The sequence below is a fragment of the Erythrolamprus reginae genome, chromosome Z (genome assembly GCF_031021105.1).
Source record: "Erythrolamprus reginae isolate rEryReg1 chromosome Z, rEryReg1.hap1, whole genome shotgun sequence".
Lineage (NCBI taxonomy): Eukaryota > Metazoa > Chordata > Lepidosauria > Squamata > Dipsadidae > Erythrolamprus > Erythrolamprus reginae.
This window is the reverse complement of record NC_091963.1, coordinates 82,967,379-82,994,407: the sequence shown is the minus strand read 5'-3', so window position 1 is coordinate 82,994,407 and position 27,029 is coordinate 82,967,379. Positions and strand designations below refer to the sequence as shown.

The 27,029-nt window shown below is 39.7% G+C and overlaps 1 protein-coding gene across 1 annotated transcript in view; it reads left to right on the top strand.

Annotated features, from left to right (window-relative positions):
- CLASP2 (cytoplasmic linker associated protein 2) overlaps positions 1-27,029 on the top strand; it is an 817,644-nt gene that overhangs the window by 715,014 nt on the left and 75,601 nt on the right. The window contains exon 29 of the mRNA XM_070727408.1: positions 493-646. Within this exon, the coding sequence (XP_070583509.1) occupies positions 493-646 (154 nt within the window). The remainder of the gene's footprint in view (positions 1-492; positions 647-27,029) is intronic.

Below are 27,029 nucleotides of genomic sequence, written 5' to 3'. Positions count from 1 at the left end.
TTCCTCTTACTCTGATGGCATCCAGTTTTTCGCAAAAAAACTCTCAGTTCGTTTGTGGCCATTGCATCTTGGTTGACTGCAGCGAGTCATTTTCCAATACCACCAGTCGAGGGCTCTATGCCGGCTTCCTGAGAGAGTTGCCATCCCTCCCAGACCTGCCATTATCCCACTTCTTCACCACACCTCCAAGCTGATTCTGGTCTGGTTCTGACCAAACCATATCCCCTTGGTGAAGTGGGTAGCAGAATAGTGGAACTCTGTTTGGCCACGCTCCTCCTCCTCATGCTCCTTGTCTAAATTTCTAGTGTGTGTGTGTGTGTGTGTGTGTGTGTGTTCATTCTTTCTAGCCTAATTAATTATTTTAATATAAGCAGTCATCTAAATTCCCATTGTGTTGTATGTACAAATTAACACATAGAAATATTCATTAGAGAATCATCAATTGCTGAAATTAAAACTGCTTCACAATATTTTTATTTTGTTGTTTAATAGTGCATTTGATTACGATTCTGAAAATATTAATTCAGAGGATATATATAGTTCTCTCCGTGGAGTGACTGAAGCAATTCAGAACTTTAGCTTCCGCACTCAGGAAGATATGAATGAATCTATGAAACGGGATTCAAAAAAAGAAGATGATGATTCAGTAAGTATTATGGAAAAATCTGTACATTGAAATATAATTCAGAGTCCATACTGATATATACTTGAGGGTTCATTTTTTTCAGCCCATATGCAAGAGAACAAAGGATTCATGTTCTTTTAGGTAAACATTACCCAAAGCAAATGAGAATTAGTCCTAATTTTTTTAAAAAATGTGAAGACATAATTATAAGCCCTAGACTTAAAAAATGGTTTTCATTCTGAATCTAATTTCTTTGTGCTAGTAAAATATTTCTTTATATGCTTACATTTACTAGCAATATCACCTGTTGATATAAAAGTGTGTGTGTGTAAAAATGTGACGACAAAAAAAATTAAAACTGAAAAAGAATATATTTGCATCAAATGAATCTTAGAATCATAAAAAATTGATGGTAGAAAAAGACCTACCCTGTTTCCCCAAAAATAAGTCACCCCGAAAGTAAGACATGGGAGAGGTTTCGTAGAATTGCCTAATATAAGGCATCCCCTGAAAGTAAGACGTAGAAGATGTTTCATTTCGCAGTATTCCCGAAAAGAACATATATAACACTGCTGTCCATAAATTGCATCGCAAAATGCTGCATCAATCAGATTTAAAACACATCCAATACGCATCCAACATGCAGCTGCGTGTTTGGATGCGCTTTTGCTGCAGCAGGATAAAGGATACAATTCATTGGAAAAAAATAAGACATCCCCTGAAAATAAGATGTAGCACATCTTTGGGAGCAAAAATTAATATCTTAATGTCTTATTTTTGGGGAAACACGGTAGTACTCCTTCAAGTGCACCCTTTGAATTTATTTTTTCTTTTTATTTATTTATTATTATTATTATATATTTTTTCTTAATTTTTGACAGATGATGAATGAATGTTTGCTTATCCCAAGCATGTTTATATTCAGTTATTGGTGATTTCTCATTACTTCTCCTGGAAGTTAGTTCCAAGATTCCACTACTCTTTTTGTGAAATAATACATTCTAACTTTACTTTTGAACTTACCTTCTTTTGGTTTCAGGTTTTACTGCCATGCACTTGATTTTTGGTGAATACTAAAAATATTGTCTTCTAGAATCTTCACACCTTTAATATATGTAAATGTTTCAATGATGCCTCCTCCTTTCTCTTCTACTCTGTACATATTATTTCCTCCAATCTTTCTTGATTATGTTTTGTCTCTTAGACTCTGCACCATTTTTGTTGCCCATCTCAAGATTTGCACAGACTTAGCAATATACCGGTATTTTTTTTTAAGTGAGGTCTCCAGAACTGGACATAGAATTCCAAATGGTTCTGACTAAGGTGCTATATAACAAGATTAGAACCACATTTTTCTTGCTGTTGATCCCTCTTGTAGTGCACACTGTTGCACATTTTGTATTCATCTGCTATGAGCATTATTATTATTATTATTTATTAGATTTGTATGCCGCCCCTCTACGTAGACTCAGGGTGGCTCACAACAGTGATAAAAGCAATACATGGTAACAAATCTAGTAATTAAAATCTAAAATAACAGTTTTACATTACAAAGTCTAACACCCCCCCCAAAAAAACCCAATAGATAAAATACATACAGTCATATCATGCACAAAATTACATAGGTAAGGGGGGATGTCTCAGTTCCCCCAAGCCTGACGACAGAGGTGGGTTTTAAGGAGTTTACAAAAGGCAAAGAGGGTGGGGGCAGTCCTAATTTCTGGGGGGAGTTGATTCCAGAGGGTTGGAGCCACCACAGAGAAGGCTCTTCCCCTGGGTCCCGCCAGACGACATTGTTTAGTCGACGGGACCCGGAGAAGACCAACTCTGTGGGACCTAACCGGCTGCTGGGATTCATGCGGCAGAAGGCGGTCTCACAGATATCCTGGTCCGGTGCCATGAAGGGTTTTATAGGTCATGACCAACACTTTGAATTGTGACTGGAAACTGATCGGCAACCAATGCAGACTGCGGAGTGTTGGTGTAACATGGGCATACTTAGGAAAGCCCATGATTGCTCTCGCAGCTGCATTCTGCACAATCTGAAGCTTCCAAACACTTTTCAATGGTAGCCCCATGTAGAGAGCGTTACAATAGTCGAACCTCGAGGTGATGAGGGCATGAGTGTGAGCAGTGACTCCCGGTCCAGATAGGGCTGCAACTGGTGCACCAGGTGAACCTGGGCAAACGCCCCCCCTCGCCACAGCTGAAAGATGTTTCTCTAATGTGAGCTATGGATCAAGGAGGACGGCCAAGTTGCAGTCCCGGGCCTGTCAGAGATCATCCATCAAAACGACCAAAGCAATTTCCATGCTGTAACCGGGCCTGAATCCTGACTGCTGAGGGCCTAGATAATCGGCTTCTTCCAAGGACCGCTGGAGCTGGAGCACCATCATCTTCTCAACAACCTTCCCCATAAAAGGAAGGTTGGAGACTGGACGATAATTGTTGAGAATGGCTTGGTCCAGGGAAGGCTTCTTGAGGAAGGGGCGCACAAGTGTCTCCTTATAAGGATCCGGAAAGGATCCCCTCCCCAAGGAAGCGTTGACAATCTCCTGGACCCAGCTCTGTGTCACCTCCCTGCTGGCTGAAACCAGCCAGTAGGGACACGGATCCAGTAGACAGGTGGCGGAACTCACAGCTCCAATGGCCTTGTATACTTCATCAGGTGTCACCAGATCAAACTCTTCCCAGACAGGTGGACAAGTACGGACCCCAATCACCTCGATTGACTCATTGTCAGTCAACTCTGCTATCCAATCGGAGTTGAGGCCCGCCCAGATCTGAGCGATTTTATCAGTGAAAAATGGCCCTACTCTGCAAGGGCTCCCCAACTCCCCCCTGGTTAGGAAGGGAGCGGGTCGACTTCCGGTTTGGACCGGAGCTGCGGTGGGAGTTTCAGGACAGGGCTCTGTTCCTGATGCTTCCTTTCTCCACTCCAAGGGTCGCTTCGAGCAATTAAATCAGATACGGACAGTCTGATCAAAGAACAGGGGGCTCCCCGGACCCCAAGGAGCTAACACCGAAGCTCCGAAGGGGAGGGTCTGCCCCACAGCTAGGGAGCAGGAAAAACCGAGCCTCGTCCCATGCAGCTTGACCATACGGGCGGAAGAGAAGACAACAACAAGAAGTCAAAACATCCCAGTAGAAGGGGGAAAAAGGAAATAAGAAGAAAAGAAGAAGAACTAAGGTAAAAGCTTATCATGACAGTTTAAAAACTTTTTGAACTATTAATTTCTTAAAATAAAAGGCGACCTAAAAAAAAAGCAATAAGGGAAAACTAAAATCCTTGGGCAAAAGATGTAGCCGGAACTTTTTCTTTTCCTCTTCGGCCCTAAATACAACGAAGAATGAAACTAAATTTGGCAAACATTTTTACTTGCATTTAAATTCCCATCTCTGAAGAGGATTCTAGGAGATGGGAACTAACTAAAAAGTCAAATTCAAAAACGAAAAAGAAAAATAAGAGTTTCAAACCGGCAGCAGTTTTTGGAACTTTTTTTTTAACACGAGCTGCGGAAGGATAGCCCCTTGGAATTTTACTTCGAATAAATAACTATGAAAAGAAAGAATAAATTGGTGAAATAAAGAGAATATAGAAAAGAATGAGAGGCTTGAAAAGAATTAATTTTGCTTCTTAACTCAGATATACTCTCTTTGCAAAAGAATAAGAAAAATCTACCTTAAATAGAGCTTGATTACATGATCTAACTGCACAGCCTGGAAAGAACCATCACAAATAAACTTTGTGGATTGCAGCAGATATAAGGAATTAATATTTTACCATGGAATATAATTAAGATTTTGTTAGAAATGAATTTGCATTGAAAATTGAGCTATAATGAATTTGTGTTAAATCAAAACAATCGCTTAGATTTCCATCTTAACTTTGTATTATATTTGGACTTAAATGCTTTTGGATTATAACTAAACTTTGGACTTTGGGATTTTATTGGGATTATAATTAAATTACCTTTTGGATTTGATCTGGACTTTGGACTGAGAACATGATTGGACACCCCTTTTTTTGGACTATAATTGGACATATATTGGAAAACTACAGAAGATTAAAATAATCTTTGGAGAAGATTTTAAAGTTTGAGACCTACGATCAACAAGCAAGAACAGCAGAAATTAAGTATAATTAAATATAATTAAGCATATTTGAAATAAGTATAATCAACTGTATTTGAACATAATTGTCATTATTACAAGGCTTCTTTTTAGTTTATTAAATACATAGATTTTATTGTTATAATTATATTAGAATATATTATACATAAATATTGGTGTTTCTTTTTTCTATTATTATTCCTCTTGCATTCAAGTTCTATTGTAAGGTGTTTTTTTAGATTTAAATTTAAATACTACAGTATAATGAATTGTTAATTTTTAAACTTCCTCTTCCCTGACCTGGTGTACCTCAGTTTGAAAGAATAGGCCTGCCATTGTTAAGACAAAAATCTATTTACCTGTTCAACTGTTTTTAACCCTGCTGTTCTGTTCGGGTCGTATGTGACCCGAAGCCAAGTTTGAGTCCCTGTAAAAATTTTTCCCTGCATATCTGAAACTTGAAATTCCATGAGTTTTCATCATTTCAGCGGTTCTCTCTATGAGAATTTTTTTTGGGGGGTGGGGGGTTTCTTTCTTGCTGAAAAAAAAAACTCCCTAATGTTATGTTCCCGGGTCTATTTGACCCGGACTGCAAATTGATCATTTTAGGTACTTATATTTGGTCTTTTTGAAAGCTTTTTTCACCTGGAAACATGTTTGAACATTTCTGCACACAATGGAATGAAAATTGAATGGAAAAAATTAATCCTTATTGGTTTATTTTGCACATAAATGTGCCTCCCCCCCCATTTTTGTGAATTTTTTTTAGGTTTATTGATAATTTTGCCTGCAAAATGCATTCTATTTTACTAAAGTTGGTGTGGGATTGGTAGCTTGAACATTTCTGAATATAAGAAAAATATAAAGGAACTGAAAAAATGATTCTTACTGGTTTTTTAAAATCAGAAATAAGCCCCCCCCCCTCGGCTGCTAAAATATTTCTGAAAGCAATATCCTACATCCTTTGTCAATCTTTCAAACCATTAGAGGGACAGCTATATAACAGAGTGACCAGTTTTCAGTCATTCATCCAAGTCTATTTCTCTGGTAAGTAAAACAGCTATGTTTTTCTTTGGGATGTTACCTTCTGCTGCATGTGACATAAATGTTTTTTTTTTGCCTAGATTCAGTACTTTGCATCTGTTTCACAGAGTTTACCTTGGAAATAAACTGCATCTTTATCTGGTATGTGACAAACCTATTTTTTCCTGCTTTCTGTGGATTTTTTTGCATCATTCATGTTCTCTTTTTGTGGGGGCAGATCTTATAATTAATGTTTTTACAAATTACAGAAAGTATGCCTTACAAAAGACCACTAACAGAAGCAGAACTTGAAGAGGTTGCCAACGCCTCTTCTGAGGATGACTTCACACAGGAAAACCTTTCTGAAGAGGAGGATCACATCAGTGATGGGGACAGCAGATTTGAAAACTCTGATTCTGAAGCAGAAGAACCAGAAGAACCAGAAACACCTGTTCCAGATGTGCAAGGAATCCCTTCCAAAAACAGGGATGTCACTTGGTTTTCAAAATATAACCACACCAGAAAACTGTCTGCTGCAAATGTAATTACAACTACTCCTGGTCCCACCAGATTTGCCATTTCTAGAGCATCTGATATATTATCAACCTTTCTATTATTCCTAAATGTTACAATTACAGATATGATAATCAAAATGTCCAACATTGAGGGAAAAAATATTTATGGTGCTAATTGGGATCCAATAGATACAGCCACCCTACATGCATACATTGGCTTGCTTCTTTTAGCCGGGGTGTATAAATCATACGGCGAATCGTGCAGAAGTTTATGGGCTGCACATTCAGGCCGCCACATATTCAGAGCTACAATGTCTGTAGAAAGATTCTACAATATTTCCAGAGTGTTGCGGTTTGATGATAAAAAAGACCGAAGTCAAAGAAGGGCTGTGGATAAACTGGCGCCAATTAGAGATTTATGGAACAAATGGGTTGAAATTCTTCCAACACTATTCAATGTAGGTGAGTGTGTAACAGTTGATGAGCAACTGGTGGGATTCAAAGGGAGGTGCCCATTTCGGCAATATTTGCTAAGTAAACCAGCAAGATACGGAATTAAAATATGGACATTGTGTGATAGTAAAAGCTCATATGTTTATAATGCGCAGGTTTACACTGGTAGGATCCCTGGAGAAGGTCCTACAAAAAATTTGGCTTTGAAAGTTGTTTTAGACTTGACTTATGGCCTGCAAGGGCAAAAGGTAACCTGTGACAATTTTTTTACATCATATAATTTGGCACAACTGTTATTGAAAAGAAAACTCACCATGCTGGGCACTGTTAGGAAGAACAAGCCAGAGTTACCAGTAGGCATCCTTGCCAAAAGAGAGGTATTTAGTTCCACTTTTTATTTCAGTAATGAAACATCTATTGTGTCTTACGTTCCAAAAACAAACAAACAAGTGATTTTGATGAGCACCATGCATCACGATGATAATATTAGCGGAAGGCCAGACAAAAAGCCGGAAATGATATTATCTTACAATGCCACAAAAGGCGCAGTGGATACATTGGACCAAGCATTATCCACATACACATGCAAACGAAAAACAAACCGGTGGCCCATGATAATGTTTTATAATATTATAGATGTTTCAGCATATAATTCGTTTGTATTATGGTCAGACATAGACCCAAATTGGAATAAAAAAAGGCTTCATAAGAGAAGACTATTCCTGGAAGAATTAGGTATGTCTCTAATACAGCCATATTTAGAAGCCAGAAAATATCAGCCCAGATGTGAAGAAGCATTAGCCATAATGCAGGCTACCCAGCAGCATGCTCAGGAGGAAACAAACCCCACACCCTCCACCAGCAGCACTCCCAGCACAAAAAGGAGGAGATGTGGCTTATGTCCATCTTCTAATGACAATAAAACTAATCTTACTTGTATTAATTGTAAAAAATACATTTACAAAGCACATACCTGTTACTATTGTATTCATTGCAGCAAGCATTAAATATTTTCAAACGTTTTGTATATATAAAAGAAACTGTTTCTGTTATTTTTCATTTGTGGTCTTATATGTTCCATTTGTTATCAATAAATGTATAGTAAATTAAAACTGGCATGTTTGTTGTTTATGTGCAGAATGCAATAAATCAATCATAATTTCACACAGCCGGGGGGAGGAGCTTTTGTGAACAAAAAAAACAAGTAAACATAATTTTTTCATTTCAAATTTGATTTTGTTGTGATTAGCAATGTTCAGACTTGTAATATAATGCATAAAGTTTTCAGAAATGTTGGCAATGGCAGCATAATAAAGATATAAATGAACAGAATTGCACACAGCCGGGGGGTTGCTTTTGTGACAAAATAAACAAATAAGGGTCAATTTTTTCAGTTCAATTTTCATATCATTATGTGCAGAAATGTTCAAGCTACCAATCCCACACCAACTTTAGTAAAATAGAATGCATTTTGCAGGCAAAATTATCAATAAACCTAAAAAAATTCACAAAAACGGGGGGGGGGGCACATTTATGTGCAAAATAAACCAATAAGGATTAATTTTTTCCATTCAATTTTCATTCCATTGTGTGCAGAAATGTTCAAACATGTTTCCAGGTGAAAAAAGCTTTCAAAAAGACCAAATATAAGTACCTAAAATGATCAATTTGCAGTCCGGGTCAAATAGACCCGGGAACATAACATTAGGGAGTTGTTTTTTTTCAGCAAGAAAGAAACCCCCCACCCTTCCCAGGCTTCGGGTCACATACAACCCGAACAGAACAGCAGGGTTAATTAGAATTTATATTTGCTTTTCTATTATCCTAATTTAACTGGAATTAACTGGAATTAATTATATCTGGTTTTAAATGATATTTTTTAAGCTATATTTTTAAGGTATTGTAAAATTTTAGTGCAACTATATTTGATATAAGACTGTTTTGGATTTTAACTTTTTAATAGAAAATTGACTATTATTAACTGATACCATAGTTCCTTCTAAGCTGAGCAGCTTAGAGCAATCGCTCACTTAAAAATCATCATCAACTCAGAGTTTTCCAAACCTGCCCAGAAGCCGAGAGGGAAAGAGTGAGAGGGAAGGAGAGAGAGAGGAAGAGAGAGAAACAGATAGAAAAAAGAGAGGAAGGAAAAGAGAAAGAAAAAGAATGGGAGTAAGGAAGAGAGAAAGAAAATCAAAATCTAGTTTGAAACTAGCTCAACTATTTAACTGGCATTTTGATACTGATAGAGTTGCCCTATTATGAGCTCACTGTTATAGACACACAGTACAGTATTTTATTTTGAAATTCTCTGAGGCAAAACAGGGTGGGTTTTTTATTTGTTTGTTTGTTTGTTTATTTGTTCGTTTGTTTGGTTGTTTATTTATTTATTTATTATTTCTGTGCTGCCCAGTCCCGAAGGGACTGCCGCTCAGACACTATACTTTTCCGCCCCCCCCCCCAAAAAAATTAGAGGGAACACTGACTGATACTACAATATATAACAGTATTTTATAAAGTATTTTAAGTATTTTCAAGTATTTTTAAGCACGAATTTAATTACGTTTTTGAAGAAGATAGATTTTAAATTTCTTTCCTCTTTTCACCCTTCTACTTTTTAATCTTTATAAGCATACATTACATAACACATTTTATTGTATTTTTGAAGAGTGATATAAAAATATATAAGATTTAGGGAAAGAAGCGATACATAAATTGAATTTAGATACTGCTTTGTCTTTTAATTTAGATTCATCGTAGTAATTTTATAAATCTTGTTTGGAGTTTATTTGAATTAATCAAAAATATATTTCTTGTTAGAAAGTGGGCGGAGCAGATTTAGAGAAGGATTTTTATCCTTTTGAAGAATAATATACAATTTTTATTGGAAATAATATTAAATATTGTAAAAAAAAAAAAGTGAAGACATTTAGATTTACTCCAAATATTCCAAATAAAATATAGTCATAAAACATACACAGGATGACAAGTACTTCCACCACTACAAAGACAATTTAAAAAAACCCAACTTTAACCACCTCTATCTCTCCACAAGTATTTCCACTACCTTCACCTGTTCATCAAAAGACAATTACAAGTATGTTAGCTAAAGATAAAGAAAAAGAAAAGAAAAAGGAAAAATCACAAACACAACCAATGCTACAGACAATTCAGGAAACACTAGCTGTTATGCAAGATTTCATGCAAAAATCTCAAACTGAAGCCAAACAACAACGTGAAGAACTAAAAGCAGAAATAGGAGAATTGAAAGTGGACACAGGAGAAATGAAAGTAAAGATGAAAGAAGTTGATGACAAAGTGGCGGAAATACAACAGATTCTCAAAGAAAATGAACAAAGAATTAAGACAGTAGAAGGGAAATAGATAAAGTTGAACAAAGAATAGATGATTTTGAAGACAAAACTGATTTTCCAAACAAAGCATATGAATGAATTGGAAGTTTATAGAGGTATTAAAATTAGTTATATTTTGTTAACCTTATAGGTAATAAGTATATAAAAACAAAAATTCTTTTTTTTATTTTATATTAATTTTAGAATATATAAGTGAATTTTCTTTTTTCTGTATTAGAAAGACTGGAAAATAAGTGGGGTAATTGTAACCCCAAATTGATGTTAAATGTACGTGTGTCATGTTTGTCTTTTTATTGAAAATTTAATAAAGTTTATAAAATGAAAAAAAAGAAGAAGAAGGGAGCGGGTCACACTAAACAGAGTGGCCGGGCTAGATTCCGCTGATGCAATCAAGGCGGCATGATACATGCATCTTGCCGCCTTGAGTGCCACTTTGTAAGTCTTAATATGAGCTCTTACAAGTGTTCGATCGGATTCTGACTTACCCTTCCTCCATCGCTTCTCTAGACGTCTCTTCTGGCGTTTCAGTTCCCGGAGCTCCTCGTTGAACCATGGGGCTCTATGGGGTCTAGTGCCGCGGAGAGGTCGCAACAGCGCAATCCGGTCAAGAGCCTCTGCTGCAGCCTTGTTCCAGGCCTCAGCAAGAGACTCTGCCGAACTGTGGACGAGTGTATCTGGAAAAAACCCAAGCGCCCTCTGAAAGCCCTCTGGGTCCATCAGGCATCTGGGGCGGAACCTCCTAATCGGCATACCTAAATTCTTTTCTTCTGCTGTTCTGTCTAACACTGTGTCCCCAATGCTCTGCCAGATTATTGTTTTTCCTTAAGTAAATGAACTTACAGTTAGAAACATTGCACTGCAGTTTCCACAATTTGCCAGCAATGCCAATTCATTTTCTGTGTTACAGATATCCCACACTTTTGTCTGATCAGTAAAAAAAGTCAAACCTAACAAGTCCAATATTTCTGTTACATCACTTACAAATACATTGAAGGTGAAAGGGCCTAGGATTGCCTGAGCCTTGTGATATACCTCTTGTGAGTGGTCTCTTTTCAAACAATGCTCTGTTAACAATCACACTCAGGGATCTATCCCTGCGCCAACATCTAATTCATTGAAAGACTTCGTGGTTAAACCCCAGCCCATTCAGCCTTTTTGTGAGTTCATTATGTAGAATTATATAAAATGCTGTGCTAAAATCCAAATAGGCTAGGTCCACAGCACAGTGTCACATTTGGATATTTGTGACATAATTTTAAAAAGGTTAATGAGATTACTTTGACATGATCTGGACATTATGTGCCCTCAGTAAAGTGGTGCTGTTTTCAGTCCATCTGTTTGTGTGGGTTTAAATGTTAATTTGTTTTTGTTTTTGTTTTGAGGATTACGGCTACTAAAGTTGTTCAGCTCATCGGCCTATAGTTTCCAACTTCTTCCCTATTCCTCTTCTTGTGGATGGGTACAATATTAGTTGTTTGCCAATCTTAGGAAATTTCACCTGTTACAAAAGAGGGTCTAGCAAGCACACCTAGAAGTTCCTTTAGAACTCTGGGATAAACACCATCTGGATCCATCATTTTATTATGTTTTACCTCTACCTCTAAAAACCCTGGGAAAGGACCTACACAGCTATGACTAGTATGATCCTCCAATCTGATTTTGTTACTTGCATCAACTTCTGAGAAGACTGAGCAGAAGTATTTGTTTAAATGGTTTGTTATGGCCAGGTCTCGCTTAATATAAGAATTGTTTGAATTTTTAGTTTTGGTGATTGCACAGTTTTTCTCCTTCTCTTGATTCTTATATACCTTTCTATCAGCTACATTTCTGCTGTTCTTATATCTGCTAATATGCAGATCTGAATTAGATTAGAAATTGCTTTCTTTTGCTTCAAGAAGTGTTCAGGGAAGAAATGGTGACTGAAGATGGCTCTGTGAAAATAATGCCTTAATCTCCTTGGTTAAGGTAACCGATTAAGGGGACTGGAAGATTAAGAAGGCCCCTTAATCAATTGATGATTGGGGGGCTGGAGGCTAAAACATATAAAGAATGGTTGCTGGAACCATTAAACTATGTCTAGTTTAATGAAAAGAAGGAATAAGAGTGACACGATAGTGTTCCAATATCTAAAGGGCTGCAAATGAAGAGAGGGTCAACCTATTTTCCATTATCTCTATTTTCCATGATAGGTTGACGTCAGCCAATGAGGACTGAGTCTGTTTTAATGTCAATTCTGCCTCTGTCTCCATAGCCCGCTTTTGACTCAGTCCTTGCACCTGACAGGACATTGTCAGTTTCATGGTTTATAGCTTCACTTTCATCTGCTACACCTGGACTTTTAACATCAGTCTCATTGTGAGTGTTAATCCTCCCCCATTTTTTGACATCTGGTAGACGCACTTGAGGTAGAGACACCACAGCAGAAAGGGGGCTTTAGCCCTTGCCACCTGTCTGAGCTGCTGGTCAAGGATCTAAACCAGTGATGGTGAACCTATGGTACGGGTGGCATGTGGAGCCATATCTGTTGGCACGCAAATCGTTCCCTTAGCTCACCTCCAATGTGCATATGTGTGCTGGTCAGCTGATTTTTTGGCTCACATAGAGGCTCTGGGAGGGTGTTTTTGGCTTCCAGAGAGCCTCAGGGGGGTGGGGGGCATTTTTCCCTTCCCCCGGCTCCAGAGAAGCCTTTGGAGCCTGGGGAGGGTTAAACACGAGCCTACTGGGCCCACCAGAAGTTGAGAAACAAGCTGTTTCTGGCCTCCAGAGCTGTTTTCACCCTTCCCAGGCATTGAATCATGGGTGTGGGTACTCGCACATGCACAATAGTGTGTACGCATGCTCTTTTGGCACCCAGAGGAAAAAAGATTCACCATCACTGGTCTAAACTATCTTAACATCTTAACGACTCTTAGTTACACTTCTATGTTCATTTCTGTCAGAAGCAGTTTGAGTAGCATTGGCCCAAGGGAGCAGTTCCTTTTGTTCATAAATAGCGAGAGGTTTCCCTGCAGAGGTGGTTGAGTTGGGATCCCACCTCCCATCCCACTTCTGAGTGAATTACAGGTGAGCCACCTCAGCCTGGGGATCAGTGACAGCCTGACTGTAAATAAGATTCAACTCCCCACTCGCTGAAATGGATCATTCTGCTTGCCCATAATTGCCACCCATTTGTCCAGCCCTCAGAAGCAATCCAGACTGCCACCACAGCGAGTTGGCCTCCATTGTGGCCTCAGATCTCCCTATCTACCCTTCAGGATGTTCCTGCACCTTTGGGCCCCATCTTGTTCGTGCCTTCTGGCTATCACCATTTCCTGCACGCTCATCATTGTACAGCCATCTAGCAGCTGCCATTTTGAGTATCTGTTCTATTTGCCTGCCATTTTGTGTTTTCCTGGCAGGAAAAAATAACTGGCTTGGCTCCAGGGCTTTTAAGCCTTTCAGGCGCATCCCTGCTGGCACAGCAGACCTCTTGCCTTATCGCTTATCTGTGCCTTCATTATTAGTCACACAGTTGTAACAGCTGCTCTGATGGCATCTCCAGGAGGTCAGTCTCAGACAGCTCAAGCAGAGATCTCAGTCAGCGCAGCTGTTCCCTTTGATTCTCAGCCTATGGTGGATTCAGGTTCTAGTACTTCCAATCAGTCAGTTAAATGCAGAGCCGAGGGCAATAAGGGCATAAAGGGCATCCTAGAACCTCTAAAGCGGCTCTAAGAAATGGTCTCGCTGGGCAAGGCACTGCAGAAATTGTGCAGGAGGCCTAGTGAGGAGGGCACCTCACAGGGAGCAGTTTCTCACTTGTTGACCTAACCCTCTATAAGGTCTGCCAGGGAGGGTGACAGGAGCAAAGCAGGGTCCCTGGATTCTCTGGACCTGCCCCTGGCAGACAGGTAGTCTTCTCGTCTATCAAAGAGCACGTGGTTGTCCAGGCTGCCACAAACCTGCCTGCCACCTTCACAACTATGGCAGCTGAAATTAGGCCCCCTCCACCTAAAATGCCATCAGGACCCCTTGATACAGGCTGCAATTTCAGCAGCGGTCAAGCAGGGGTCCCAGAATGTTTGCAGCATCTGTGCATGGCAGGGGGGCACTGGGAGTCTGACCAAGATTACCAGGCCGATCCCCATTCCTATGACTGATATTACTGTCCACTGGAAGGTCAGCCCATTGATACCTGCTCTCTTCGATATGAGGAGGAAGGTGAGGGCCTGGATTTGGAACTTTCAGAGGATGAGAATATTTCCCCAGACCCTCCTCCCTCCACTGAGCTATTCCACCTTATAGACTAACTTCTTTTCAAAGCGCAAAATACTTCTAACATGGGACCTTCAGATACTTCCTCTTCTGATACTTCACATCCCTGATTGACTCTTTGTTCACTGAGCATACACCCAAAGCACAGGTGGTTCCCTGTCCTCCGCTGTGTTCGGTCACATTCAGATCTGGTTTTCCTCCAACGCTTCTCTAGACTTCCCTTCTGGAAGGGTCTGTTGCCAGAGAGAGGTCGCAAAGGCACAATTCAGTCTAGAACCTCCGTCGCAGCCCTATTCCTCTGTTGAGGTTATATTCAGTGCTATGTAGACATAAGGGGCGTACATAAGTGCACTGATGTGCCTATCGTCCCCTGTCCAATTGTCTTTCCTTATCCCTTTTATCTTATATATTCTCTCCTTTATATATATTCTCTTCCTATCTACTTCTCTTCTTCTTTACTTCCTATCTTTATATACATTACTTAATGTCTATTCTCTTTCATATGTACTGTATATTGGACAAAGAATAAAATAAAAAAAAATAAAAAAAAATAAAATCTTCTGTTTTATTTGGGGGATGGAATGGTGTAAAATGATGCCAGTTCCTGGGAGAATAAGTCGGATGCTATGACTTGTTTGTACAAATGTGCAGTGCTAGATTAAGAGTTTATTATAGTCTTGAGGGTTTTTTTTTAATCTGTAGCCATTCAGATCTACATGAGACCTTCAACTTTAAATGGGGTATAGGCTAAAGTAGCAACAAGCAACAAGAAGTGGGCAACAAGAAGGAGGGAGGGAACTGCTGCTTCAACAGACAACGGCGAAAAAACAGCAAAAACATCAAAAATCACAAAAATAAAGAAAATCCCGAGGGTGAGTACTAAAACCTACCCAGTGCCCAGTGCCAGTGCCGAGCTGATCCCCCGGGGACCCCCCCACGCCATGAGGATTTCCCCGAGGATTCCCCGAGCCTAGCTTCCTAGCTACAGGGAGACCGACGATTGCCCGATAACCGGCCACGAGGATTCCCCTGAGGATTTCCCCTCAACGCCAGCCGCCTAGCTATAGGGAGACCCGACGATTGCCCGATAACCGGCCACGAGGATTCCCCTGAGGATTTCCCCTAAACGCCAGCTGCCTGCCTAGCGTGGAACCGGCCCAGAGCCCCAGCGCTATGTGGACTCCCCCTGAGACCAAGACTCCTAGAGGATTCCGCTGAGCTACCGGGAGCCCCGACGCCCAGCTGACTACCTGGCGCAAAACCGGCCCAGAGCCCTAGCGCCATGCTGATCCACGGGGACCCCAACACCTCAAGGATTCCCCTGCACACCCACCTACCGGGAGCCCAGCTACCTACCTACTGGAGACCAACTATCTGCCTGGCGTGAAACCGGCCCAGAGCCCCAGCGCCAGGAGCCCCACCAGTGAAGTCAGGAGGACTCTACAGAGATCTCCAAAAGCTAGGAGGACTCCCCAGAGCCTCCGGAGTCCTCAGTAGCCCCACCAAGAAGCCACAAGCTCTTGGCGACCTCCCTACCCACCACCGCCATTACCTTGTGGCTGAAGACCAGCTCTGCTCCTCATAACCTCTGTCCTTCATAACCCTAAAATCGCCCAGCTTGCAGTGAAGCTCCAACCCCATCTAGTGGCTGAAAATAACATTGCAGTCACTTCCAATCCCTTCTCATTCAAAAGCTACAGATCCTCACAGAATCCTCAAACAGAAGCTCCAACCCCATCTAGTGGCTGAAAATAACATTGCAGTCACTTCCATTCCTTTCTCATTCAAAAGCTACTGATCCTCACAGAATCCTCAAACAGAATTCCAATCCTCACCCCCAAACAATGCCATCCAAGAAGAAACCCCAAGCAAACCTAGTAAATATTTCTGTTAACAATTGCGTTATATGCAACACTAATGTAAATACACAAGAAGGAACCACAAAGTGCCAATCGTGCAAAAAATTGGCTCACCATACCTGCCTCAACATCAATAAACATGTTGCCACCTTTCTGCACGACAATCCCTCATTCTACTATTCCTGCCCATCCTGCACACCCAAACCAGACTCATTCGACAATTTGTCCGAAGTAATCTTATCTGCAGTCTCAAAAACCCATCAATCATATACCGAAAGTATCGAACCACGGATCGCCTCAATAGAAAGAAATATCCAAGACCTGATAAACGCCATAACACCAAATCAAGTACCCTGCACCCCCACCCCCACCCCCACCACCATATTCCCAACCCAGACCACCAAAACCTCTTCCTCTAAACCCTTTCACTGACATCTCCACCCTGGTGAACGATGCCATGGAAAGGGCACAAAAATGCCATAATGCCATCCTTTTTGTCCTTGAGGAAAACGGGGAAACCGACCTAACAAATATATGTAACATTATCCACAATCATCATCCTCAAACAATTACCCCTAATGACATCTTAGAGGTTACCAGAAACGGACCCATATTAAAGTACAGTGACGGTTCAACGGCTCCCCGATTGTGCAGAATAGTCTGCACAAACGAAACTACCAAACAACAGTTCATCAGGTCCATGAACTCCATCACCAGAAACAACACCAAATTCAACAAACTCAGATGCAGACCGGACTTAACCTTACTCCAGAGCATCCGCTCCCGAGAACTACGCGCCGAACTTTGGAGACATCGTGAACTCGGTGAAACTAACCTTTACATTGACTACCACTGTGATTGCATCAGAACCAAAACCCACAACCCTCCCTTCATCTCCAAACCCACTCCCCCTCCTCAACCATCCCACACTTCTCCACCCACCATCTCTCATCAACAATCTGACCTCCCCAGCACCTCCAGCAATGAATAGGAATACGCGCCCCTTACTACCTCGCCTCAATCCTACTTCAATTCAACCCAACCCAGTCCCCTTCCTGTACACAAATTCAACCTCAAATGTAAACTAATCAATGCAAGAAGTTTAATCAACAAGTTATCAGAATTCCTCCTTCTTGACACCAACTTATTTGACATAATCTTTGTTTGTGAAACATGGCTGAATTGTTCCTATCCTGACTCCATCATCACACAAAATAACTACCTGGTTTTCCGGTCCGACCGCGAACCCCGCAGAGGAGGTGGTGTAGCCATATTCTATAAAAGCTCACTCAATCTAAAAAACATTCAAGTTGCACATGATTTATTCCTTCCTGAAACCTTAATCTGCGATCTTTCTCTCAACACTACTCTCCGCTTTTTACTGTGCTACAGAGCTCCAAACTACGACACTACCCATGCATCAAAATTAACCTCCCTACTAACATGGGCATCCTCCTGCCCCCATCCCTTTATCTTCCTAGGTGACCTCAACCTACCACACATCAACTGGACACTAAATGAATGCTCCACCGAACTTATACATACCACCATTTACAACACCATCACCAGCCTAGGACTGGAACAATTAGTCTCAAACAATACCAGACTCAACAACTGTCTCGACCTCATATTCTGTAATAGCAAAAGTGCTATTTATGGACTGCATATCATAGAACCCTTCTCCAACAGCGACCATAGTATGATCAACTTCAACCTCAACCTACGCCATCATAACACTCAACAGAACAATGCAGCACCTAAGTACAATTTCAGGAATGCCAACTACGAACTCATAGATGCCAACCTCTCATTTATTAATTGGCAATCCTTGTTCTCTAACTGCATCACGATTGATGACCTCTACAACACATTCTTACACCAAATTAATAGACTTATAGATCTGCATGTTCCAATCACCTCTCCCAGAAGAAAACAAAAAAATAACGTACCTGTCTCGATAAAGAAACTACAAACCAAAAAAAGATCACTCTGGCGTAGAAACAAAAAAGGCCCAGTAACCAACTTCAAAAGCCACTAGAGAAGCATATGCCAACAAATAAAAGTAGAATGTCTCAACTTTCACAGTGAACAAGAGGAAAACCTCCTACGCACCAAATCTAACCGTGCCTTCTACAACTTCGTCAACAACAAACTTAATGACTCCAGACCTATTCCACCTCTCCTAGGTCCCAACAACAAAGAATACCACGATGACCCATCCAAAGCTAACCTCTTCAACTCCTTTTTTGGCTCCGTTTTTATTAACAGTAATGGCTCATCCCCCCTCTTCGCAAATCGCACTCCAAACTCATTAAAAAACCTAACCCAAATCATCTTCGCTATAGACCACGTTGAAAAAGCAATCTGTGATCTCAAACCTTCCCTATCCATTGGACCAGATGGCCTTTGTGCATACTTCCTAAGAAAACTTTCTTCTACCATAGCTGAACCCCTAAGCATTATCTTCCAAAAGTCCTTCAGGACCAGCACTCTCCCCAAGTTGTGGTCAAAAGCAGTAGTCATCCCCATTTTCAAAAAAAGGAGACCCATCACTAGTTGACAACTACAGACCAATATCACTATGCTGCGTCCCTTGTAAAATCATGGAATCAATTATAAATAGATCAATCACCCTTTACTTAGAATCTAATAACCTACTTTTTTTAAAAAAAATAAATTTTTATTGATTTTATAGGTTTACAAAAAACAAACATATAACAGTGCACAGTGCATGTGCCCATCACCAAACAACACACACACCCCGTCACCCCCACCACCCCTATAGAAGGATTCAAAGAATTTTAAGTTATTTATCTATCTATTGATCCTTGGCTCTATCTTGAACGATTTTTTACTAAAAGAGTGATTGTAATTTATTTTTCGTATTTACATCACAGATTCTACTTAACATATAATCTTTTACCTTGTTCCATCGCACCATCAGCTTCTCTAGTTTATTCTCATCAAAATTATTTAATCTTATTTCCATAATTTCAAAATGTATGTGATCCACCATGTACCAGTACCAATTCTGTAGTGTCCATTTTGTAGAGTCTTTCCATCCTAATACTATCACCGCTTGAGCACTTTCCAATGCTACAGTTTTAATTTCTTTAGATTCTCCTAGTTCCCTATATTTAATTAAGATTGCTGTTTCTTTTGAAATTATCCAATTAATGTTTAACATTTTATTAATTTCATTCTGGACTACCTTCCAGAATTTCTGTATTTCTGTGCATTCCCAGATCATATGCATAAAAATTCCTTTTTTCTGGCATCCATGCCAGCATTTACCCTTCTCTTTCCCCTGGAAGTGTGCAATTTGTACAGGTGTATAGTACCACTTATGTAAGATTTTTCTTCTCATCTCTTTAACTCTCATATTTTTAATCTTATATATATTTACTATTATTTCTTCCATTTCTCTTTCGTCTATTTGTAAGTCATCCTGCCAACATCTTGTTAAACTTTTAACTACTTCTTCTTCCCTCTGCAATAGCATTCTATATATGTTACTGGCTTGTGCTTTACTTTCATTTATCTTTATCCTTATTATTTTTTCCAAGCTATTTTCTTCTCGTAAGAAGGCTTCTTTATTCTCACTTTTATTTAAATATATACATATTGCATTAATCTGCAACCATTGCTGTTTACCGATCCACCATTCCAATCTAGTTCTACTAACTCTTCCATCTTTCTCATATAACTGTTCCATTCTCATTACCCCTTTACTATTTAATATTTTAATAATTCTAGTTAAATTAGCATCGTCCCCTATATTCAGTACATGTAACGTTGATAGCTTGGATATCTTTATTCCACTTGTCCTCTGCCATTTAAGCCATATTTCTAAACATGCTTTAAAAGGATCACTTAGGGTACTGGTTTCAATTCTACTCCAATTTTTAAATAATAATTCTTTGTTATTTATATTATTAATTTCTCTTTCTAATTCTACCCATTTCTTTTCCCCCCATAACTGTAGCTCGATTAACCTTTCGATTTGAAATGCATTTCTATATAATACTAGGCATGGGCTTCCCCAACCTCCTTCTTTTTCTTGTGCAAACTGCCAATGCTTCCTTATTCTGGATTTTTTCTCTCCTTCAATCCAAAAGTTTAGTCTATTATCCCATTCTCTTAATTTTGCCTCAGGAAAACTACCCGGTAAAACTTGAAACAAATACATCATCTTTGGTATTATCATCATCTTAAGGGCCCTAATGTTAGCCATTCTTCCTAAATTTTCACCCTTCCAATTTTTGATCTGCTTCTGGATTTTTTTCCATATTAAGTTGTAATTGGCCGTTGTTATTTTTGATGGATTTTTAAATAACCAAATTCCCAAATATTTCATTTTTTTACAACCTAATTTCAATCCTGAGATTTTTTGAATTTCAATTTGCTCTTTGGGGCCAGTATTTAAACATATTATCTCTGATTTTTCTATATTAACCTTAAGCCCAGATTGATCTTTAAATTCCTGAAGTAATATCATTATTTTTTTCATCATTTCAATTGGGGTTTCCGACATTACTATAGCATCATCTGCAAATAAGTTTAATTTCAATTCAAATTCCCCTATTTGATAGCCTCTCCATTCCTTATCATTTCTAATTTTATTTGCTAAGGTCTCAATTGCTAATGCAAATAGCATTGGGGATAATGGGCAACCCTGTTTAGTTCCATTTTGAATTTTAATCATTTCTGTTCTATTGCCATTTACTCTAATTTGAGCTACATTATCCTTATATATTGTTTCTATAACTTTACAAAATTTATTTCCCATATTTAAATCTTTACATAGTTGAAATAGGTATTCATGATTAACTTTATCGAAAGCCTTATAAACATCTAATTTTAAAATGCTTAATTTCCTTTTGGTACTGGTAGCATGGTGTAAAACATTGATCACGTTTCTTATTGGTTCAAAGATTTTCCTTCCTTTCACAAATCCATATTGATCTTCTCCAATTATTTTTGGTAATATATTCTCCACCCTATTTGCCAATATTTTCATAAATATCTTGTAGTCCTGATTTAACAAGCTAATGGGGCGATAGGAACTAGGATCCGTTAAATCACGATCTGGTTTTGGGACCGTTATAATTTCTGACATTTTCCACGTCTGTGGAGTTTCAAAAGTTTCCATTACATTATTAAACAATTTCTCCATATACGGTAGTAATTCATTCATATACACTTTATAATATTCAGCTGTAAAACCATCTGGACCTGGAGCTTTAGCAGGTTTCAATCCCTTAATAACTCTAGATATCTCCTCACTTGTAATTTTTGCATTTAACATTTGACTGTCCTCTTCCTTTAATTGCTTTTTAACCTCTGAAGTTTGTGAAACAACATACTCTTTTTTATATAATTCCCCATAAAAATCTCTCATTATTTTTTCCATTTCTACAGTATTACGTTTTATTAGACCATCCTTATCTTTTAAAGCAGAGATAAAAGATTTCTCTTTTCTTTTTTTCAAATAGTGTACCATTTGCTTCATAGATTTGTTGTTCCAACTTCTAATTCTATGTTTCATAATCATATTCATTTTATTCCAATTTTCCTCATCAAGTAATTGTAATTGCTTTTTCTTAAATGATAATAATAAGTTCCATTCTCTGTTTCTTGTAATTTTTAAGGTTTCTTGGATTAATTCTATCTCTTTTAATAAATTATTTCTCTTAACATTCCAGGATTTCCTAAGGAAAGCTTCCATACTAATGCAATTACCCCTCATCACTGCTTTATGTGTATCCCAGACTATTGTTTCTTTAATCTCGCCTGTTGCATTAATACTAAAGAATCCATTGAGTTCCTTTTGTAATTTAATTCTACTCTCATCATTTGCTGAGACAATGGGGTTATACCTCCAAATTCTTTGTTTATTACAAACCTCTATTTCTAACACAGCTGACAAAGGAGCATGATCTGATAGCCAGATAGCTTTCACTTCTGCTTTCTTCAACTTAACCTTATCTGTTTTATTAATTAACATATAATCTATACAGCTAAATTTATTATGTCTTGCAGAATAGAAAGTATCTCTATTAACTACGTTTTGATGAAGGTCCATCATATTAATTTTATTTAAATGTAACTTTTTCTTTTCCCCCTTCCCTGTTGTTAATTCCAAATTAAAATCACCTGCTAAAATCACTATACCTTCCGCAAAATTATCTAATGTCCGTTTTACATTTATTATGAATTGTTTTGCATTTACGTTAGGGGCATAAATAACCGCTAGAGTTACTAGATTATTTCTTATTTTCCCCTTAATAAATAACATTCTGCCATCCTTGTCCCTCTTAATATTGCTTAACTGAAAATCCACTCTTCTGTGAACCAAAATAGCTACCCCTTTTGCTTTGTTCGTTCCTTTCGACTGATAAACTTTTTCCCATTCTATATTAGTTACTAATCTATTTGTTTTTTCCCTTCCCTTATGAGTCTCTGAAAGGAATAAAATATCTGCCTTACAGTCTTTAGCCAGCTTCATGATTCTACATCGCTTTTTCTGTGATGAAAGACCATTTACATTGAGAGATAAAAGGCCTAAATCACCCATTTACATAAACTAAATGCATTTCCTCTTTCAACAAAACAGAGCCTGCCGGAGAATTGTTTATTTTTCCAATGAATCCACACCCTGGTGCCTCTAACCTGACCTCCCCCCCCCCCGAGGGGAAGGCAACGAAAAAACCTTCCGTTACTGAGAGGCACTCTTAGATCTACGTTCCCTCTGAAAGCCCTCCCTTCTTCCCCATTTTACAAGACAATAAAAGATTCCTCCCTCCTTCCCTCCTCTCCCCTTGTTAACTAGCATGAACCCCCAACAAGAAGTACAGAAGTACGGAAAAAAGGTTAATTAGTTGAAAAACTTAATACCATATTAGCACGACAACTCAGTTCAGTTTATTATTTTTTTCTTTTGTCGGGTGATTCGTGGCTCATCTCGCTTCTCCGATTGAGGTGAAGCCAATTCTCTTTGAAGCTCGGCAATTTTCTCCTCTTTGCTTTGTTCTGACTCGCGAAACGGTTCTGCTGCATCTGGCCGGTCGATCGATGCCTGGCTCTGCATTGCACCCTCTGGATTTAATCCCAATTGGAAAAGCAACTTTCTTCCTTCTTCTAATGACTTTGCCTGAAAAAATTTGGTATCTTTAAACACAATGATGGTGGCAGGGTATCTCCAAGAAAGTTTGATTCCATTTTCATACAGCTGAGAAGAGACCTCTCTCATCTGATTTCTCATCTTGAGAGTCTCGGCAGATAAATCTTTTAAAACACGTATTGGAAAAGCTTTGTAACGTAAGTTTAAAATCTGTTTCAGTTCTTTAAAAATCTCTGCAGCTCTTCTTTCTGAAGCAAATCTAATAACAATGTCTTTTGAATCACCCTTACGAGGTCCAAAAGCCCAATGCGCTCTTTCAAATTCTTGCAACTCACATGTAACTTTGTTCTCGATAAACCATTGGAGGATTTCTTGAATAAGTTGTTTGCCCCCCCCCCAAATCTTTGGGGAAGCCTCTCAAGCGTATGTTAGCACGACGCTGTCTATCTTCAAGATTTATGATGCGAATTTCCTGGCGAGATTTCCCCGCTTCCAGCTTTCCAATCCTTTGATCTTGAGTTTTTGTTTGTTGTTTTAGTTCCGCCATTCCAGTTCCCAGTGCCGATAAATCTTTTTTCATCTCTTGGAGCAATTTGCCCATATCAGCAAAACCTTTAAGCAGCGAGTCCATCTTCTCCTCCAGCTCCACAGCAGACGCCATTTTCCCTTTGTGCTCACTTCTCACCTACTATCAAAAAAACAATTTGGATTCAGAAAGAAACTATCCTGCAACCTTCAACTACTTCACTGCAAAAACATCTGGACTACCCACCTTGATCAAGGAAAATCTATCGATGCAATCTATATCGATTTCTGCAAAGCCTTTGACTCAGTGGTTCATGACAAACTTCTCCTAAAACTCAAATCCTATGGCATCTCAGGACTCCTCCACAACTGGATTACAGTGTTCCCTCGATTTCTGTGGGGGATACGTTCCAAGACCGCCCGCGAAAGTCGAATTTCAGCGAAGTAGAGATGCTGAAGTAAATACACCATTTTTGGCTATGGACAGTATCACAAGCCTTCCCTTAACACTTTAAACCCCTAAATTACCATTTCCCATTCCCTTAACAACCATTTACTCACCATTATTACTGGTACTCACCATTGAATAAGACACTTAGTGATCCTGATATTTATAAACAAAATTATTTATTAACAATAATTATTATTTTTGCTATTTATTTGCAAAAATTATTAGTTTGGCGATGACATATGATGTCATTGGGTGGGAAAAACCGTGGTATAGGAAAAAAACCGCGAAGTATTTTTTAATTAATATTTTTTGAAAAACCGTGGTATAGGCTATTTGCGAAGTTCGAACCCGCGAAAATCGAGGGAACACTGTACTGCTTTCCTGTCAAACAGGCAACAAGTTGTCAAAATCGGAAGCGCCATTTCCTCCCCCGTCCCTGTCAAAAGCGGCGTCCCCCAAGGCAGCGTACTAGGTCCTACTCTTTTCATCCTATACATCAATGACCTCTGTGATAATATCGCAAGCAACTGTGTGCTTTTTGCCGATGATGTGAAACTTTTCAACACCACCGACAACACACCCACTCTCCAAAAAGACCTCAACTTTGTCTCAGATTGGTCTAACACCTGGCAACTTCAAATATCAACCAACAAATGCTCTACCCTCCACATTGGCAAAAAGAATCCAAACCACATTTATGAACTGAATAAACAAATTCTCGCAGCCAACCCACACTCAGTAAAAGACCTTGGAATACTAATATCAAATGACCTAAGTGCTTAAGCCCACTGCAACAATATCGCCAAGAAGGCTTCCAGAGTTGTTAACCTGATCCTACGTAGCTTCTGCTCTGGCAATCTCTCACTACTGACTAGAGCCTACAAAACCTATGCCAGACCCATTCTCGAATACAGCTCATCTGTCTGGAACCCACACCACATCTCAGACATCAACACTCTCGAAAACGTCCAAAGGTACTTCACCAGAAGAGCCCTTCACTCCTCCACTCGAAACAGAATACTTTACGAAAATAGACTAACTATCCTGGATCTTGAAAGCTTAGAACTGCGGCGCCTAAAACACAATTTAAGTATTGCCCACAAGATCATATGCTGCAATGTCTTTCCGGTCAACGACTACTTCAGCTTCAGCTTCAACAGCAACAACACAAGAGCACGCAACAGATTCAAACTTAACATCAACCGCTCCAAACTTGACTGTAAAAAATATGACTTTAACAATCAAGTTGTCGAAGCGTGGAACTCATTGCCAGACTCAGTGGTGTCAGCCCCCAGCCCCCAACATTTCTCCCTAGGACTCTCCACGATTGACCTCTCCAGGTTCCTAAGAGGCCAGTAAGGGGCGTACATAAGTGCACTGATGTGCCTATCGTCCCCTGTGCAATCTTCTTTCCTTATCTCATATATCATACATTTTCTCTCCTTTCCTCCTACTTCTCTTCTTTCTTACTTTCTATCATTATATATATTACTTAATGTCTATTCTCTTTCATATGTATTGTATATTGGACAAAGAATAAATAAATAAATAAATAAATAAAAATAAATATTCCAGGCTGCAGCAAAAGACACTGCCGAACTGTGTACAAACAAATCCGCCAAAACCCCATGGGCCCTTTGAAAACCTTCTGGATCCATCAGGCGTCTGGGGCGGAACCTCCTAATTGGTTCCACCTCCCTGCAAGGGAAGATTGGAGCCTTAAAATCAAGCCGCAATAGGAATTATCTGACCATGACAAAGGCAACATCTCTAAGCGTCTTAATATCAGATCATTACTCAGCTGCCCTGAGAGGAAAACCATGTTGAGAGTGTGCCCCTTCTCATGGGTTTGTCCCTGAATTACTTGAGTCAGGTCCATGGTTGCCATGGTGGCCATGAACTCCTGCACCAACCCGGAGGATTCACTGAGCAATGGCAGATTAAAATCCCCCAAGACAATAAGTCTGGGTGACACCACCGCCAGTCCGGCTACCTCCTTGAGTAGCGCAGGCAGGGCTGTTGACATGCAGCTGGGAGGCAGGTACATCAGCAACAAGTCCACCTGTATCCATAGGTCCAGCCTCATAAGAAGGGACTCACAACCCGCAATCTCAGGAGCAGCAAGCCTACGCAGCTGGATGGTCTTTTTGGCTATAATTGCCACTCCTCCCCGCCTTCCCTGGGGTTGCAGCTGGTGCCACACCTGGAACCCGGCTGGGCACATTTCCAAGAGAGGAACCTGTCCCCCTGGGCCCAGCCAGGTTTCAGTCACACATGCCAGGTCTGCCTCCTCCTCCAGGAGTAAATCCTGGGTGAGGGCAGTTTTATTTACATCAGACTTGCCATTAAGCAGCAAGAGCCTGAGCCCAGGGTCTGGATTTCGCTCGTCACCAGTTATCCGGGCTGAGTCCATGGGGCCGGAACAAGCAGCAGCCCCTTGTTCCTCAGAAATGGCCTACCCCATATCTCCTGCCATATCTGCCTCTCTCTGGCAGGACCAGAATATTCCGGCCCTCTACCACTCCAGAGATAGACTCCCCACTCCTCTTGCCTTGAGGCCGCCAGGTGAGCTGGCCCTTCCATTCATCCCATTCATATCACAGATTCAAATTTCCAATCATATTCATTCAATATTCAAGATCTACTTAATACTTAAAATACACTACTTGTTGTGGTTGGCTCTGGCCCAGCTCCTGCCCCAAGGAATGTGGAGGTGG